The 19,504-nt window shown below is 33.8% G+C and overlaps 1 protein-coding gene across 1 annotated transcript in view; it reads left to right on the top strand.

Moving 5' to 3' along the window:
• The window catches only part of BRIP1 (BRCA1 interacting DNA helicase 1), a 144,005-nt gene that overhangs the window by 39,350 nt on the left and 85,151 nt on the right, over positions 1-19,504 (top strand). Inside the window, exons 6-10 of the mRNA XM_069481082.1 lie at positions 2,881-3,171; positions 7,895-8,116; positions 10,534-10,733; positions 12,659-12,791; positions 18,555-18,709. Of these exons, the coding sequence (XP_069337183.1) occupies positions 2,881-3,171; positions 7,895-8,116; positions 10,534-10,733; positions 12,659-12,791; positions 18,555-18,709 (1,001 nt within the window). The remainder of the gene's footprint in view (positions 1-2,880; positions 3,172-7,894; positions 8,117-10,533; positions 10,734-12,658; positions 12,792-18,554; positions 18,710-19,504) is intronic.

Genomic DNA, 19,504 nt, shown 5'->3' with positions numbered 1-19,504 from the left:
ATCCTTATGAAAGATAAACATAATCATCTGTTAGCAGGAGAAAAACTTAATAAGAGATATAAAATTATTAATTTTACTCATCTGATTGTTTCAAGACCCCTGGGTCAAAAGACTTCAGAGAGAGGCCATAAAGTGTTAGCCTATTAATTGGATTGGAGGATACTCTGACCTCCTGTCATTACTGTTATCACAGTCCTTTGTCTAGTTTTCTTACAGCATTTTTCTTTCTTTTTTTCCAGTTGTTTCAGGCAGGATCTTACAGCATTCAAATTTGTCGATTTTAGTACAAGTAATTCTCTTTTGTTATTAAATAAATGTCTTTTTGAAACTTCTGTTATGCTGCCACACTCAGGTTTTCTGTCTTCAAATATGATTGTACCAAATCCTTTAAATGGAAACATAATAGATCACTTCTAAAGAAATAATTCCTCTTTAATAATGCAAAGGGAAAAGAATCAACTTTCTGTATTTCCATCTTATTATCTTTATTCCATCTGCTTGCCTAAGCACTCATTGATAACCATCTTGAGGAGTCCACCTCAAATTTACAGATGGTGTAATTAGTTCAGATCACTTTAAAACTTGGAAAACAAATAAGAACATGTTTAGTATAAAATTAGCTGTGGTTTTTAATATTCTGAATTATGGAGTAAAAATAAATTTAAAGTATCTAAATAAAGCTACTCTAGTGAGAAGTTTTCTGAAACTAGTTCTTGATCTTTTGCTTTTGTTAGTACAACTACTAGCATGACATTTTTAAGATAAGCAGAACATTCATTTAAATTATTAGTGCCAAATTCATCCTTTTAAAAATTAACAAGTTTGTATACAAAATGTCTAGTTATAAAACTGTATAATCCCTTAAAGGGGAAGTTATTTGTGATGGGGCAGTGGATTGATTTTGTATGTTTTTGTATGGTTTGAATTTTTTGGTCAGAAGAAAAGGTGGAGTTAAAAGAAGTAGGTGGTAAACTTTTAAATAGAATTGATGTTGAAAAAGTGTTACATCAAAAAGTAAGTTTTCCAAGCCTTGAGAAAAGACCACTTTATTGGATTACTTGTATGCTTGGATATAATGTATATATAACAATGCATTGGACCATAGTATTCTAATATTCAAGAGAATTTAACTATCAGAAGGAAGAAAAACAGTACAATTGAGTGAAAACATTGAAGGTATGAAAAAGTAAACTAATTCTGTTATCTAGAGTTATCTTGATTCTTTTAGTATGTTAATTAATGCATCATTGCAAAGGCCAAAAAAGAATTAAATCACAAATATGATATAATTTGCATTCCATTTTCTGTGTGACCATAAATTGTTGGATATTGCAACATTATGTAACATAACCCACATGTCAGCTGTGTCCTGCCTCACTGTTGACAAGAGCCCCATTCATAATTCTTCTTTTTATCCTTTTGGTGAATAAGTAATTATTCAATATAGAAGGCAGGATATTTGGAACTGGCTATTTAATGTGGCAGCACTCTGTAATGAAATCTGCTGTTACTGGCAACCTGATAGGAGAATGTAACAATTCCAGCATGGCTGTAACTTTATCTGCTTTGACTGACTGTTTATTTGGCACATCAGTGAACCTTTTATCCCAGTGAGTGACAGCCCCAGAAGGGTCACATTTACATCCATTCTATCATGTATTGTAATATTTAATGGCGGACAAGGTTGAGCGAGACTGGGAGTAATTTGAACTTGCTTTTCCACTGCGTTGAGGCTAAAAGACAGCTTGATCCCCAGTATTGTGGTGTAACATGCTATGACTTAGCATTTGTTTATGAAGGGTAATCTTACTGATTACAATTGAAAAAAAAACTCCAGTCAAGTAGAGTATTTGTTCTACTAAACTAAAACTCTCCATTATACCATCTTTTAAGTTACTGTGCTATTTACCTTTTTTCCCATCAGTGGCTACTTCTGTAAATTAACTATTTTATAGTATTTCCCTAAAATGAGGCTTCTTTCTGTCTCATTTGGTGTAGTAATTGAGGCTTACTGTTTAGAGTAACAGTAAGCCTGTGAGTTCTAATATATGGTATTAAACTTTTTTTAGTATTCGAGAATTTGGAAACGAGAGAAAAATCAGGTAAATATTAGAATATATTCCTGATATTCTATGTGGTTTGTTTGAGGAGACATTTATGTAACTATTTCAATTATGAATCTGAATAATGAGTGAAATTGTCCAGGAAAAGCTATCCTGGATAATTTTACTGATGGGTTTGCATTTCATGACGGGTAATTGAATTTCAGATACACTTCTTCCACATAAGCAGCCTGCTCACTATTAAATATTAGTATTTTTATGTATTTTCATACATTTGCTAGTGAAGAACTTTCTTGTCTCTTTTTTGTTTTTTAGTGATACGTTAGATTCAACTTGATAATTCTATTCTTTTTGTAAACTATATTTAAATTCTTTATAACAACATTGGCATATTATGGAATATTTGGATGAGCTATGCTGTGAATGAAAGTATCAACTCTAAAGTATAATGTCACAAGTTCACTTGAAGCCTGAGCAAAAATTAAAATTTGTCCTTTACTTTGTCTTATTTTTATAATTTATGAGAGAAGAGGGTTAAAATGTTCTTAAACATTTGGAATTGGAAAGTTAGAGTGTTATGTTAGAAAGAATGTAAATGTGGAAACATCATTTGTAACTTTTAAAATAGAGAAAGAAGACCAATTTGAAATGGAGTGTGTAGTTTAATGGCAGGTTTTAGATGCTATAATACCTTGAGATTTCTCTCTGTTTGGCCACTGTGATTCATTACTTAGAGATTCTGATTCCAAGAGAGGTTTGATGACAGTTTTTTTACAGGAGGGTGGATATTAGTTATCTTCTCTTTCCTTTGTTACAGCCCCCTCCTGGCCACTGTTCTAGGTGCTGTTCTACTAAACAAGGAAACAATCAAGAGTCTTCAACTACTGTTAAGAAGAATCATGAGGGGAAATCCAAGATACCTAAAATATATTTTGGGACACGCACACACAAGCAGATTGCTCAGATTACTAGAGAGCTCCGGAGGACAGCATACTCAGGGGTCCCAATGACTATTCTTTCCAGCAGGGATCATACTTGTGTCCATCCTGAAGTCATCGGTAACTTCAACAGAAATGAAAAGTGCATGGAATTGCTGGATGGAAAAAATGTGAGTAGAGTTATTTGTTTTAGAGAAAAATTAAGGGTGAAAATATTAAAGTTACTCATATATTTTCATATGTACATTTCTAGTGATAATCAAATAACTTACGGAAATTAAATTAATTGCTAGTATTGATATTTTTTGTAAATAATTTTACCATAAGAAAATATTTAGTCAAGTTTAAAATTATGAGTTTTGCTTCTAAAGCTTGGGGATTTTTAATTCCTTGAAATTAATTTCCATTGTAGGTCAGATGTCTTCTTACTTTCTTTTTTTAAATCTTGCTACCACAAATAGTCAATTGTGGATGATGTCACATGAGGAGATAAAAGTGTTTAAATGATTTAGTCTAATAAATTCTAATTGATATACTTCACATATTTAAAAACTTCAAAAGAAAATAGTTTATTTAGGCTCTTTGAGCAAATTTTGAAATGTGTTTAAGTTGAATTAGAAATATAATTATCCTGTCTCATAATTCTAATCAGTATAAACTTCTCTTTTAAAACTTATACTAAATTATTAAAAAATATTGATGGTTTTGAAATTTTTAAAGAATTTAGAATAATATGAATTTTGGCTAGGTGGAAATAGAAAAGAAGTCTTTCTTACTAAAGACTTAAATAATTTTTTGGGCAGTATTTGGGAGTCTGTGTTCTGGTATGATTACTAATTTAGTCTAAAGTTAGAGTTGTAATATGAAATTATACCTAGAACTCAGTGAATCATAAATTGATAGTATATGAAATGACCAATGCTGTTTTGATATATTTTAAGGTTATTTTGTCTTTCACTAGTATTTTATCAAACAGAGTTGATGTCACACACATACACACAGAAACTATGAGCCACAGCCCCTAGAGTTTCATTCACGATGTATCACCTCCTACCATGTAATGTGAATACATTATTTTGTATTATGCTTTTCTTCCTCAGTGCTTTTTTTTTTTAATTAGATGAGAATTAATTCAGGCTTTATTTAGGGATATTTAAAAGATAATTTAATAGATACTAAAATACGAGATTGTAAAGTATAAGTAGTAAGGGACTCCAGTGGAAAAACTTTGAGTGACTTATTCAGAGCCAGGAAGAAAATACAGAATCATTGAATTAAAAACACTGTTGAGTCAACAGTCATATTTATTTCTACATAAGTTCTTTCTAACTAACTGAGAAATTTGTGAAATCCCTTCACTCTATAGATTAAAAAGCTTCTCTTCAAGGAGAGATGAAAATATTAAAATGTCAGATGCTCAAAAAATAATAAAATAAAAAGCTCATCATGGTAAAACTTCATACATTTAATGCTTTAAGTGGCTAACTGATCTACTGAATGCCTCAAATGCTTGAAATTTATTTTTTGTCTACATAACCTATGCAAGAAGACTTGCTGGCATTGTCATTATCATTATATTTTTCTCTTTTTCTTATTATTAGGAAAATTATGTATTTATAAAAAATACAGACATTGGTAAAAAGCAATTATAAAGTTTAAGATTGTGTATCGAAGACAAGTAGTCTAATTTTATGTAAGCTTCTAGAATCCTACAGTGCTGGTTATATATTATAATTGATCTTTGCTCTCATAAGTTTGAGTCATGTAAAAATAAAAAGTCCAGGTGCAGTGGCTTGCCAGTAATCCCAGCACTTTGGGAGGCTGAGGTGTGAGGATTGCTTGAGGCCAGGCGTTCTAGACCAGCCTGAGTAACATAGTGAGACCTAGTCTCGAATAAAAAAAAAAAAAATTAGGTGAAAGTGGTGGCATGCCCTTGTAGTCCCAGCTACTGGGGAGGCTGAGGCAGGAAGATCCCTAGAGCCCAGGAGTTCCAGGCTGCAGTGAGCTATGGTCATGGCACTGTACAACAACGTGAGCAACAAAGTGAGACTGGTCTTAAAAAAAAAAAAAAAAAGTAATTCAGTAGACTTCAATATTCAGAATTTTTCTTTGGCTTTTGGTTTGTCTTAAAGTGAACAAGTAATTTTTTTTTAAATATTAGTGGTGTAAATAATTGAAGATACCTGCTTGTGGTTTGCCTTGACCTAATTCTGCCTCAGAATGCTTACCCTCATGGGCATACATGAACATTCTTTTTCTTGTTCCCAAGCCCTCTTAGTAATTAGGTATTGTAATGAGGGCCAATTACAAAGTCACCATAGGTGTCTATGTTTAACTATGGCTGAATTACCAAAGTGAAATGATAAATAGATAACTTACAGTTTGAGTGAAAGAGTTTAAATTGCGATAATGCTTCAATTGACAGACTCCTCTCGGGATTGTGTTACGCTGCCAAAATGGATGAGCTTTTCTGGTTTTGCTATCAGCATGCACAGGGGTGTCATTCTAAGTGCCCTTAAAGTGTAAACTTTCTGATTTTTTGGCTTGATCCAAAGGCACATGTGTTTTTTGTTCACTATTCCTTTTACTGAAGTGCCCTTATTCTGGAAAAGTATGCATTTATCTGTTAAAAGTTAATTTTTGTTTCAATTAAGAAATAATAATTTTAACTAGAACCAGAAATGACAATGCTAAAAAAATTATTTTAGATATAGAATATCTATATTTTGTTAAAATGAGAATTAATAGTTCACAATCATAGATTCTGAAGGCACTGTAATGATCATTTTGTACAAAGATAAGCTTTCAGAATTGTACAGAAGATGCTTGGAATGAAGAGATAGTGAATGTCATATTATTAAAATTAGTCAGTATCAAATTCAGTATGAAAGGTAATTGGCACATCTCCACCTAACTCTGAATTCTGAAATCACAGAATTTTAGAGCTGGAAGGAACTTCAGAGATGGTATAGTCAGTGAGTTAGAAGGAATCTTAAAAGGCTTGGGGTTCAACTATTCTTTTGATAACCTAGTAACAGGAAAAAAATGGCCCCTGAAATTTGCCCAATCAGACAAGTAATTTGCAAGAAGGGAGGAACCAGAACCCAATTTTTCTAACTCCTGGTCTATTGCTACTTTGATTACACTAGAAACAAAAACAAAAGGTAGAATTGAGGTATGGGGAAGAGGACACCATATGAAGGGTAAAAAGAATAGTAGACATTATACAAAGTAAGTAAAAATAATATAGAAAGTGAACTAAATATAGTTAGGTGAACCTTTTCCTCCTATTTTCATTTCTAATATTTTGGAGGACCAACAGGTAGCTTTTCTTGACATGGCTGAAAACACAGCTTTAGAATTATAGGTGTGAGCCACCGTGCCTGGCCTAACGACTTATTTTTTTTATTATTGCATGTAATGAAATTTTTTATTTTTAATAATAGAATGGAAAAGGACATTAGTAGATAACATAAAAGATGAAATACAAATTATTGTTAAACCTTGTTAGAATATTTATATTATTTTAAACCTTGCTAGAAACTCTAAAAAATACAAATCAAAACAAGATTCTATTTTTCACCTTTTAAAAAGATAAAGACAATGAAAGATAATATTAGTGTTGATAAGGATGTGGGAAAAAGGTAAGCAAAATGGTGTATACTTTCTAGAGAATAATTCGGTTGTATGTTTTCAAGAAGCTTAAAAATACTTCATAGTTTCTGATTCCATAATGCCATTTCTAAAAATGCACACTAAGAAAATATTTAGAAATGGGCATAAGAGTGTTATTTATTACATCCTTTCTCTGCCCCAAAATCTCTCATTGCTCCCTTTGCTCATGAGATAAAGTCCATACTTCTTAAGCTTACATTCAAGACACTGAGTGGTCTGACCTAGATCTCTCCAACTTGAACCCTTCAAAAATTACCTCATAGTCCCCTGAGGATACCTCGTTCTTTCTTACAGCTCTGCTTTAATTCAATGTGCATATCTGAGCAGCAATAAAAAAAATAGTGATATGAGAAGATTTTCCTGATATGATTTTTTTGATAAAGTAGGCAGAATAAACAAAAGTGAATCTAGTTTTATAAATATGTTTATTTATCCTTGTTAGTATAGTGGTAAGAAAAAGAAAGAAAATGTTTCTTGTGGTTAGATTGTTAGTAATCCTCAATGCCTGGGAAAAATTTGCTTTGTTCTCATTATTTTAATATTGGGTCACACTGTAGAGATAGCCTTGTGTACATTTGTATAGAAGAAATATGAGATGAAATACATCAAAACGGTTAATACTACATTCTTTGTGTGATGGAATTATAGAAATTTAGGAGGGTTTTTTTGTATTCTTTTGTATTTTCTGAATTTTTTGTAGTGAACACTCTTACTTTTTTTTTTTCTCCCAGGATATTACATCCTTCTCACCTACCTTTCTTCCTTTTTATTTAATTTGAATAAGCGATACTGTCATGTGGCCCTAAATTGAAAAAGTATAAAACGGTCTATAGAGAAAAATCTCTCCCACTCCTGTGACCATGCCACTTGGTTCTCATCCTTGAAAACAACCCGTGATACCATTGTTCCGTGTATTCTTCTAGAAATATTTTATGCCTAATTTCACTTTAATCAGAACAAAGCCACAACAAACATATTCTTAAAATATACTCCTTAGTTTAAGATATCTGGAGCTCTATTGATCTGGAGTTCTATCTGAGTCTAAGTCAACTAATATAGTTTCTTTAAAATGATTGTGATTGTAGATATGATGTTATCTGTTTCCTTTGTAAAATCTTAGCCTTGTGGCTTTAATGTTTCTAACATTCTGAGATAGACTGATTTTATTCCTTCTATTCCAATATTGGTTCACATTTCAGTTATTCATATATTTTTTAGGGAAAATCCTGCTGTTTTTATCATGGTGTTCATAAAATTAGTGATCAGCACACATTACAGACTTTCCAAGGGATGTGCAAAGCCTGGGATATAGAGGAACTTGTCAGCCTGGGGAAGAAACTAAGGGCTTGTCCATATTATACAGCTCGAGAACTAATAGAAGATGCTGACATAATATTTTGTCCTTACAACTATCTTCTAGACGCACAAATAAGGGAAAGTGTGAGTATATATGTAAAAATTAGAACTTTTTTCCTACTTATTGGGATGTAAATGTTGAATGTAAAAGCTTTTAGATGTTTTAAAGTGTTTATTTTTTACTTTATATTTAATTTATGTAAATTGTGTAAAGATACCACAGTACTGAAAACATATTCTAAAGTGTATTATTAATAAAAACTGAATTTTAGACCTAGTCATTTTAATTTCCAAAGTAATAAGCAATTTTAAAGAACTAGTGCTGGAAGTGGAATTATAGCAGGGTTTCTCAGCATTGGCAGTAATGACATTTTGCGTTGGATAATTCTTGGTTATGGTGGGCTGTCTTGTGCATTGTAGCATGTTTAGTAGCCTCCCTGTTTTTTTCTACTAGATGCTAGTAGCACCCTCACAGTTACTACCATCAAGAATGTTTCCAGACATTGCCAAATGTCCCCTGGGGAGCACAATTATCCTCATTTGGGACCCCGTTATAGCCATCACTGTTTGCATTTATGAATAGTCAAAAAGAACTATTTAAAAACATTTCTCTACAGCCAGGCAGTGGCGCATGCCTGTTGTCCCTGCTACTCAGGAGGCTGGGGAGAAGGATCGCTTGAGTCCAGGAGTTGGGACCAGTCTGCAGTCAACATAGTGAGACTCTATTTTGTAAATAAATATATTTATAAAAAAGCTGGGTGTAGTGGTTCTCACCTGTAGTCCTAGCTGCTTGGGAGGCTGAGGCAGAAGGATTGCCTAGGCCCAGGAGTTTGAAGTTTACAGTGAGCTATGATCGCGCCACTGCACTCCAGCCTGGGTGACAGAATGAGACCTCATCTCCAAAAATAAATAAATAAATAAACAAACAAACAGAAACATTTCTCTTAACAAGCTATGTTTTGAAGAACTTATATTGAGAGAATATGCATACTATGCAAATTATGCTTTGCGAACTTTTGAGAAGTAAACTTCTGATATAACATTTGTGTTTATTTCCCTGGTTCTTCTCAAAGACATGCAGTTGTTACAGCATAAGATGAAAAGTGAATAACTTGGTATGGTCCATGGTTATTCCTCTCTTTGGGTCCAACTACACAGTTCATCTTAATATTTCTTTAAGTTCAAAATTAACAACGATTATTTTTACTACCCCCTACTTTCCTACCTCTTAACTAAGTCTCTTCCCTCCAAGCTATGGTACATACAAATGCCCAGTCTTCCTAATATTGCTTTTATTACATCCTTTCTCTGCTCCAAAATCTCCTATTGCTCCCTTTGCTCATGAGATAAAGTCCATACTTCTTAAGCTTACAGTCAAGACGCTCAGTAGTCTGACCTAGATCTCTCCAACTTGAACCCTTCAAAAATTACCTCATAGTCCCCTGAGGATACCTTGTTCTTTCTTACAGCTCTGCTTTTGGTAACATTTCTGTTAAAATGCTTTGTGTGTCCAAATCCAAATGCTACTCATCTTTTAAACCCCAGTATATTTCCTACTCTTCCATGGTCTTTCTCAGTCATTTTCAGCCCTCTGTGTATTCTTATTTCCTCAGTATAACTTAGTGACAATTGCTTTATGATATTTCCTTGTTGTATTAGGTAGGAGTCTTTCAGTTGCCAGTGACACAAACCCAACTCAAAAAGAGTTCAAGGAAAAATACTTGACTTTCTCTTCATAGTGATGGCTTTATTCTCAGGCAGGCTCTCTGCTTTTGGGAACAAAGGTAACCACAAGCAGCTAACTAACCTGGAGAAAAGAACGTGGTCTCATATTAGTCCCCCTAAATTACTCTGATTGGCTTACCTTGGATCATGTATCTATTCCTGAACTTGACAGTCACTGTGACCACAGAGAGATGGAGTGCTCTATTTAACTGACAAGCCTGGGTTATGAGTCTTACCCCTGTTGTGAAAGTGGCTGATGTCCTTTGGTTCACAGATTAATAATCCTGCTTAGAATCACATGGGAGTTGGGGAAGAGCACTTCTTGAAATGAAGGATTGCAGAACAGATTAAAATGAAACAGACATATACTACATTGTGTTAGTATTTTGAGAGTCATTTGAATCTTGTGCTGTTGTTTTACTTTTAAAGGTTTTATGCTCTGTTTTAAAAATTATTTTGGAAACTCCTTTATAGGGGATTTTATATCCTTCTGTGTAGACAGTGGTACCTTGATCCAGGCTCACTTAACACATTTTTTTGTGCTTTTAGGTTTACAAAGTATTTTGAGAGTAAAAAATGGCAAACTCAGTAATGTAGAGCTGATATTTGTTGGCCTTAGTGTTTCAGAGGTTTTATTTAAGACCTAGAATCAGTTGCTTATGTAATTGTACTTGCACCATCAGCCCATAGTGTAAATTTTTAAATGAAATATTTTGCCTGCTATTGTTAAATTCATTTTGCCAAATGTTTTACAGAAAAATTCTTTTATTTTATAGATGGATTTAAATCTGAAAGAACAGGTTGTCATTTTAGATGAAGCTCACAACATTGAGGACTGCGCTCGGGAATCAGCAAGTTACAGTATAACAGAAGTTCAGCTTCGGTTTGCTCGAGATGAACTAGATAGTTTAGTCAACAGTAATATACGGAGGAAAGACCATGAACCTCTACGAGCTGTGTGCTATAGCCTCATTAAGTAAGAATATTTGACTATCAGTGTATTTGTGCTGCCTTTGTATTAAAAACTTGCTTGATTATGCCAGAGTATTTTAAAGTTAGTAAACTTTGATTAACCAGGCTACTTGGGAAATGAGTTGTTCTTTCCTCTTGTAAAAAAGCTAATCCAACCTTTTGTCTTATTCAAAAGAATGTAATGAACATAATTGATTTAATTTGCATTATATAATTTCCCCTCTATCAGACATTAAGTTGTTGATCTAGAATCTTGTTATCTTAGGAAAAAACCTCCTCTGACTGTATATACCGTTCCATTTATTGTAGCATTTTTCTGTTTCCTTCACAATATACTTTTTGAAAACTTGAATGCTATATAGTCACATGGTTTGAACATAAAACATACAAATTTATGTAGTAAAACTCTCCACCCTACCCTGTCCCCGATCTGCTGTTTCTGTTCTTCTAAACAAGGTTATTTCTTGTTTGTTTGTTTGTTTTTATTTCAAGAGATTTAGTGGGTACAAATGTTTTTTGTTACATGGATGAATTATATGGTGGTGAAATCAGGGCTTTTAGTGTACCCATCACCCAAATAGTTATACTAGAGAATTCACTCTTTGCCTGCAATAAGAGTTGCAAATACTTTCCACCCCTTTATGCTATCTGCTTGAGGCTGTCCTTGTGGTATTTTTGCCATGTTGGATTTTGTCATTTTTATTTCACAGCATAATTTTTTGAAAGAGTTGTCTCTAGTTGATAATTCTATTTTGTCACGTTACATTCTTCCCTCATCCATCCCAGTAGTGTTGTTGTCTGCAAATTTCTACTGAAACTGTCTTTATCACCAGTGGTCTTTATAGTGCCAAATACAAAGGTTATTTTTCTGTTACCTTACTCAACCTCTCCTCAGTGTTGGATATTGCTAGTGACCACCTTTGAAAGGCATTTTTGTCTTCACTTGTGTGGCATCTTTGGTTTTTCTCCTCCTCACAGTCCATTCTTTCTTAATTTCTTTGGTAATTCTTACTCTGTTTGAGGTCTAAATGTTGGAGTACCTCAGCAGCTAGTTCTGGGGCTTAATTTCTTTCCTGTCCCTGCATTTTCCCTAAATTGTACAATCTAGTACTGTAGCTTAGAATATAATCTGCAGTACTGGTGAGGCTTGATTCTGTGTCTCCAGCCTCAACTTCTCCCTGGAATGCCATTCTCATATATCCAACAACCTACTTTATAACTGTGTTTGGATATCAAATAGACGTTTCAACTTTACACCCAAAACAAAACTCCTTCCCTTTCCCTATGTACTGTTTTCCCCCCAGTCTTCCTCTTCCTCATCTAAGCAAACAGTACCTACCAGTTCCTCAAATTTAAAAAATCTAAGTATTATCCGTGATTATTGCCTCATCTCATCAAGTTCCTCAGTAAGTCTGATAGATGCCACCTGCACAGTATATCCCAAATTCATCAATTTCTTTCACTGTCCACATCTGTCATCCTAGAATCATCTCTCAACTAGAATACTGTAACAGCCTCCTAACAAATCTGTTTTTACTCTTGTCTTTCTCTTACAATCTATTCTGGTTTGGAAGCTGGAATCATCTTTTAAACACTTAAAATAGCTTGTCTCTCTTTTATTTAGAACTCTCTATTTAAAACCTTCTCATTGCTCTTTGAATAGAATCCAAATTTCTTAACTCAAAGTGATCTGGTTTCTGCTTACTACTCTCATGTTATTTATAATAACATTATAAGCTAACACTATAGTTTACTTTTTAGCTATATAAATAATATTATTTTTAAAAGGTGTCTTAATTAATCCACGTCCATGTCCTAAGAGCTTCAAGGAATACAGATCAGTCCATGACAGCAGTGATAATTCTCTTCTGTTGAAATAGTGCACACAAGGATGATACTGGTTGACAAAATTGTTTTATTTTATTCCAGTTGGTTAGAAGCAAATTCTGAACATCTTATAGAAAGGGATTATGAATCCTCTTGCAAAATATGGAGTGGAAATGAAATGCTTTTAAATTTACACAAGATGGGCATTACCACTGCTACTTTCCCCATTTTGCAGGTAAGATTTTTTTTCCCCACCTGTGAAATTTATTTAGTGAATTAGAAGTGATTTATTAGTAAATAAATTCAGAGTAAATCTAGTGAATAATCCAGAATTTTCAAATAAAGTAATTGTTTGTAAATTTTATCTAAATTTGATAATCTTTAAGTGATGGAATAGATAGATTATGGTTGGAAATAAAGCATTATTTGGTTTAAAGGAAATAAGTCTTTAAAGGGATTAATTGCTCTGTTCAGAGCTAGAAGGAGTCAATATTTTGAGGTTGTAAATTTATTTTGTCAATTATAAAAGTTAAAATCTTAGAAAATAAAAAGAGAAGAAAGTCATATTTTATTTTTCTTAATTTAGATATTATAAAGCTGGATTCATGGATAGAGATCACGAGTGGGCTTTGGGAGACTATGAACCTTATGAAGTTGTATGCAAAATTTTATGAGTGTGTACTTTTGTACATTTTTCTAGATAGAGGCTGCATAACTTTCATTATATTTTCAAGAGTATTTTTTTTGCAGATAAGAATATATTTTCTTTTTGTTCCTATTTATTTAAATTAATAGAGTATATTTTTTAGAATGGTTTTTCTAATCTTAGAGAAAAGTTGAGCAGAAAGTGCGGAATTCTCATACTTTCACCACCAGGCACACACATGCACGCATACACTCCCACAGTTTCCCCTATTATTGATATCTTGCAAAAGTATAGTATATTTATTACAATTGATGAGCTAATATTCATACGTTATTGTTACAGTCCATAGTTTACCTTATAGTTCACTCTTTGTGTTGTACAGTTCTACTAGATTTTGCCTACTAATCCATCATTACAGTATCATACCGAATACTGTCCTAAAAATCTTCTCTACTCTACCTATTCGTCTCTCCACCACACCATACCCCATCCCTGCCAAACCCTTGGCAACCACTAACCTTTTTACTGGCTCTATAATTTTGCCCTTTCAAGAATTCCTTATAGTTAGAATCATACAGTATGTAGTCTTTTCAGACTGGTGTCTTTCATTTAGCATTATGCATTTAAGTTCTTCAGTGTCTTTTAGGGGCTTGATAGCTCATTTCTTTTTATCATTGAATGATATGCCATTGTCTTATGTACTGCAGTTTATCCGTTTTCCTACTGAAAGACATATTGGTAGTTTACAATTTTTGGTAATTATGGAATAAAGCTGCTAATAAACATTTGTATTCATGTTTTTTTGTGGACATGCTTTCTACTCATTTGGATAAATACTTAGGAACACAGTTGTTGGATTATATCGTAAGACTATGTTTAGGTTTATAAGAAACTACTAAACTAATTTCAGAAGTGGCTGTACCAGCCAGGTGCGGTGGTATGTGCCTGTACTCCTAGCTACTTAGGAGGTTGAGGCAAGAGGATCACTTGAGCCCATTGGTTTGAGGCTGTAGTGCACTATGATTGTATGCCTGTGAATAGCCACCACACTCCAGCCTGAGCAACATAACGAGACTCCATCTCTTAAGAAAAATTTTAAAAAGTGGCTGTACCATTTTGTATTCCCGCCAGTAATAAACAAGAGTTCCTATTGTTCCACATCTTCGCCAATATTTGGTGTTGTCAGTGTTTTGAATTTTAGCCATTCAAATAGGGGGTATCTTATTTTAATTTATAATTCCCCAAGGACATGATGTTGAGCATCTTTTGTATGCTTGTTTGCCATCTATGTATCTTCGTTGAGATGCCTGTTCAGATCTTTTGCCTACTTTTCAGTTGGACTGTTTGTTTTTCATTTTTGAGTTTTAAGAGTTCTTTGTGTATTTTGGATACAAGTCCTTCATCAGAAAGGTGTTGGCAGATATATCCTCCCAGTCTGTGACTTGTCTTTTCATTCTGTTAACAGTGTCTTTTCCAGAGCAGAAGTTTTTAGCTTTAATGAAATTCAACATACCAATTTTTTTCTTTCATGGATCATGCTTTCGGTGTTGTGTCTAAAAACTCATCACCAAACCCACAGTCACCTAGATTTTCTCCAATTTTCTGGAAGTTTTATATTTTACATTTAGTTTATGATTCATTTTGACTTAATTTTTGTGGGAAGGGTAAGGTCTATGTCTAGAGTAATATATTTGCATGGTGCCATTATTCTATTACCATTTGTTGAAAAGACTATCATTTCTCTATTGGGTTATTTTTCCTTTGTCAGAGATCAGTTGACTATTTGTGTGGGTATATTCCTGGGCTCTCTATTTTGTTCCACTGATCTATTTGTTTGTCCTTTCACCAATACTACATTGTCTTGATTAACTGTAGCTTTATAGTAAGTTTTTTTTTTTTTTTTTTGAGACAGAGTCTTGCTCTGTTGCCCGGGCTAGAGTGAGTGCCGTGGCGTCAGCCTAGCTCACAGCAACCTCAAACTCCTAGGCTCAAGCGATCCTACTGCCTCAGCCTCCCGAGTAGCTGGGACTACAGGCATGCGCCACCATGCCCGGCTAATTTTTTCTATATATATCTTTAGTTGGCCAGATAATTTCTTTCTATTTTTAGTAGAGACGGGGTCTCGCTCTTGCTCAGGCTGGTCTCGAACTCCTGACCTCGAGCGATCCACCCCCCTCGGCCTCCCAGAGTGCTAGGATTACAGGCGTGAGCCACCGCGCCCGGCCGTATAGTAAGTTTTAAAGTTGGGTAGTGTCAGTCCTCTCACTATTCTTCTTCAGTGTTGTGTTGGGTATTCTGGGGTTTTTCCCTATCCATATAAACTTTAGAACCAGTTTGTCGATATCCACAAAGTAACTTGTTGGGATTTTGATTGAGATTGCATTGAATCTATAGATCACCATTGTGAAAAACTGACACCTTACTAATACTGAGTCTTCCTATCCATTAACATGGAATATCTCTCCATTTATTTAGATATTTGATTTCTTTCATCAGCATTTTGTAGTTTGCCTAATACAGATTTAAAGAGGCTTTTTTCGTCTGGCATTATAGAGGTATGATCGCCAAATAAAAATTGTTATTTAAGGTATACAGTGTGAGGATTTGATACATCTGAAATGATTACCACCATCAAGATAATTAATATATCCATTACTTCACAGTTACCCTTTGTTTTTGTTTTTTTGTGTATGTGTGGTGAGAACACTTAAGATCTCTTTTAGCAAATTTCAAGTATGCATTATTATTAATTACAGTCATCATGCTGTATGTTAGATCTCCAGAACATTTTCATCTTATAACTGAAAGTTTGTACCCTTCGACTGACATCTCCCTATTTCTCCAGTCCCCAGCCCCTGTTAATCACCATTCTACTCTCTGCTTCTGAGTACAACTTTTTTAGATTACACATATAAGTGATAGCATGCAATATTTTTCTTTCTGTCAGGCTTATTTCACTTAGCGTAATGTCTTCCAGTTTCATCCATGTTGTCGCAAATGGCAGGATTTCTTTTTTTAAGGCTGAATAATATTCCATTTGATATATATATATATGCGCCACATTTTCTTTATTTCATTCATCACTCAGTGTGCTCTCACTTTCTCCTTGGAGAGGAATTGTGAGCTGAGGAAATCTCTCTTGGCATTGAGCTATACTTCTTGGAGTAGGGGTGATGTGGCTAATATAAAACTATTCTTTTTACCCTCTTCAGTGCATCTATTCTCAGATTTTTTCCTCCAATCTCTGCTGGAATCCCAGACTCTCACAAAGGTACTCTCATCCATAAGTGGTTATGAAAATTGGTGCATTGTGGGGAGAAGACAGTAGAAAACTCATTCTACTACCGTGTTGCTGTCACTTCTGAAAGAGGATTTTAAAGCAAAAAAGATAAAAACTATTATAAACATGATCACCACTAGCATTCTGGGCATGTGACTATTAAAAAATATATTTTAATAAAGCTACACATATAATTTTTGTACTGCATTTGTAAAATGCAATGTGGTATATATATCATAAGAATTTTTCCATATTATGACACCTTTTCATATTTTTTGCATAAAAATTTTGCACTTTGAAAGTTACTCATATATACAATAAAATAGATAAATTGTGTCATTCATATAGTAGAATATTACACAGCAATTAAAAAAATGAACTTCCACCACAACCATATAGATGACTCTTACAGATATTATGTTGAGTGAAAGAAACCAGATTAAAAAAACTACAATCTGTATGATTCTTTTTTATGAAGTTTAACAACAGACAAACCTAATTATGGTGATAGAAGTTGAAATACTGATTATGACTATGGAGGAATGGGGGCAGTTTGTGCTGAGAAGGGGCATAAGGGAACATCTGGAATTCTAAGAATGTTTTGTATCCTGATTGGGTGTTAGTTACATGGGTGTGTGTTTAGTGAGCCACACCCTTAAGATTAGTACATTCTACTTTATTATATGTCAATAAAAAATGTATAAGTAAAGTGTATGTCAAAGGAAAAAACTTGGAAAATACAGAAGGACACAAAGAAAAATGATTCATAAACTCAAAGATGATCATTATGAACATTTTGATTTATTTCTACCCATGCCTTCTTCTATGCATATATTTGCTTATAAATATATTTCTAATATTATGCATGATTCTTTGTAGCCTCTTTTCATTAAGAATGTATTATGAATACTTTTGTATTTAAATATTCTTTCACATGATTTTTTAATTGCAATGTAGCATTTTGTGAGTGTGTATATTCTAAATTATTTGATAATCTGATAAATTGAAATGTAGGTTGTTGCCACTTTCCCCAGCATAATAAATAATTCTGATAGAAACATCTTTGCAAATATTTCTTTGTGTTAATCTCAGATTATTTCCTTTGTATATTCTAAATACTAAATAGTAATCCTTTGTTGGTTATTGTATTGCATGTACATTCTTGCATCCATGTTTTTTTTTTTTTTTTTTTTCCAGACAGGGTCTTGCTCTGTTGCCCAGACTGGAATGCAGTGGCATGATCATAGCTCACTGCAACCTTGAACTCCTGGGTTCAAGAGATTCTTCTGCCTCAGCCTTCCGAGTAGCTGGGACTTTAGGCATGTGCCACCATGCCTGGCTAATTTTTAAATTTTTTTTTGTAGAGACAGGGTCTCACTGTGTTGCCCAGGTTGGTCTTGAACTCCTGATCTCAAGAGATCCTCCCTCCTCAGCCTCCCAAAGTGCTGGGATTACAGGCATGAGCCACTGCACCCAGCCTTGTGTCTGTGCTTTGACTATTTATGGTGTACTTTTTCAAAAATTTTTTATTTTACGTACATTCAGATTTAGCAGTGTTCTTTCTTTTATGAATTGTGGTTTTTGAAAATGAGGTTTATTTGGCCCATGGTTCTGCAGGTTGTACAAGAAACATGGTGCCAGCATCTGCTTCTGATGAGGGCCTCAGGCTGCTTCCACTCATGGCAGAAGGTGAAGGGGAGCCACCTGTGCAGAGATTGCATGGCGAGAGAGGAAGCAAGAGGAGAAGGGAAGAAGTTGCCAGGCTCTTTTTTAACAACCAGCTCTGTGGGAACTAATAGAGTGAAAACTCACTCACCCTACCCCCTACATGGAGGGTATTATCTATTCATGAGGGATCTGCTCCCATGACCCAAACACCTCCCACTGGGCTCCCACATCCAATACTGGAGATCAGATTTCAACATGAGATTTGTAGGGGTTAAACCAAACTAACAATAATGTTCACCTAAAATTTCAATGAATATTTCATTTGGGTTTAATTATACTTTTGAGAAGTTTCTTCTCCCCATCCCCTCCTATGCCCCCATACTTAATATGATAATTTCTTATAGGGACATTTTTCTGCTGTTCTTCAAAAAGAAGAAAAAATCTCACCAATTCATGGTAAAGAAGAGGCAAGAGAAGTACCTATTATTAGTGCTTCAACTCAAATAATGCTCAAAGGACTTTTTATGGTGCTTGATTATCTTTTTAGGCAAAATAGCAGGTAAGTGAAGCTATCTGGTCTGTATTTTTCCTCTTAAAAATATTAGACTAATAGGGTGCTAGCATGTGTTTAATTTTTACCTATTTGGGATGAGTAAATAGGAACGTTGCAAGCAAGTATTATAGATATTATGATGTATTTGCACTTACTTATTGGCACAGACTTAGATTAATTGAAATTAGTCTTTTTTATTAATGAAAGTAAATATTAAAATAAGTAAACAAATATAATTAATTCATTATTAAATTAATGCTAAACTTAAATAGTTAAGTTTTCTTTAAAGTATTGTTTAGATATGTTTCTATCAGTGTCAGAAAATCTCTTTCGTATATTATATGAATTGTAGAAAATAAAAAGCAACAAACCTCTCCCATCCTATACTTTGTTAGGTTATAGTACTACCTAGTTCCAGTACTTTATTGTATGTTTTTTTTTATTGTGGTAAAATATACATAACATGTACCATTTTTAAGTAAACCATTCAGTACCATTAAGAAGAGCATATTCACAATGTCATCCATTGTATCCATTTCCAGAAATATCTAGAAATTTTTCATCATTCTAAGCAGGACTTCTGCACCCATGAAATGAAAACTTCCTAGACTCCCTCCCCCAATCCCTTGGTAACCTCTATTCTGCATTCATCTTACAAAGCTGCCTTTGGGTATCTCATATAAGAGCAATCATATGGTATTTATCCTTTTGTGTCTGGTTTATTTCAATTCACTTAAACACAATATTTTCAGAGTTCATTCATGTAGTAACATGTATCAGAATTTGATTCCTTTTTATGGC

This window comes from Eulemur rufifrons, chromosome 9 (assembly GCF_041146395.1).
Source record: "Eulemur rufifrons isolate Redbay chromosome 9, OSU_ERuf_1, whole genome shotgun sequence".
Classification (NCBI taxonomy): Eukaryota; Metazoa; Chordata; class Mammalia; order Primates; family Lemuridae; genus Eulemur; species Eulemur rufifrons.
Note: the sequence above shows the minus strand (reverse complement) of the source record. Positions and strands in the feature narration are given on the sequence as shown.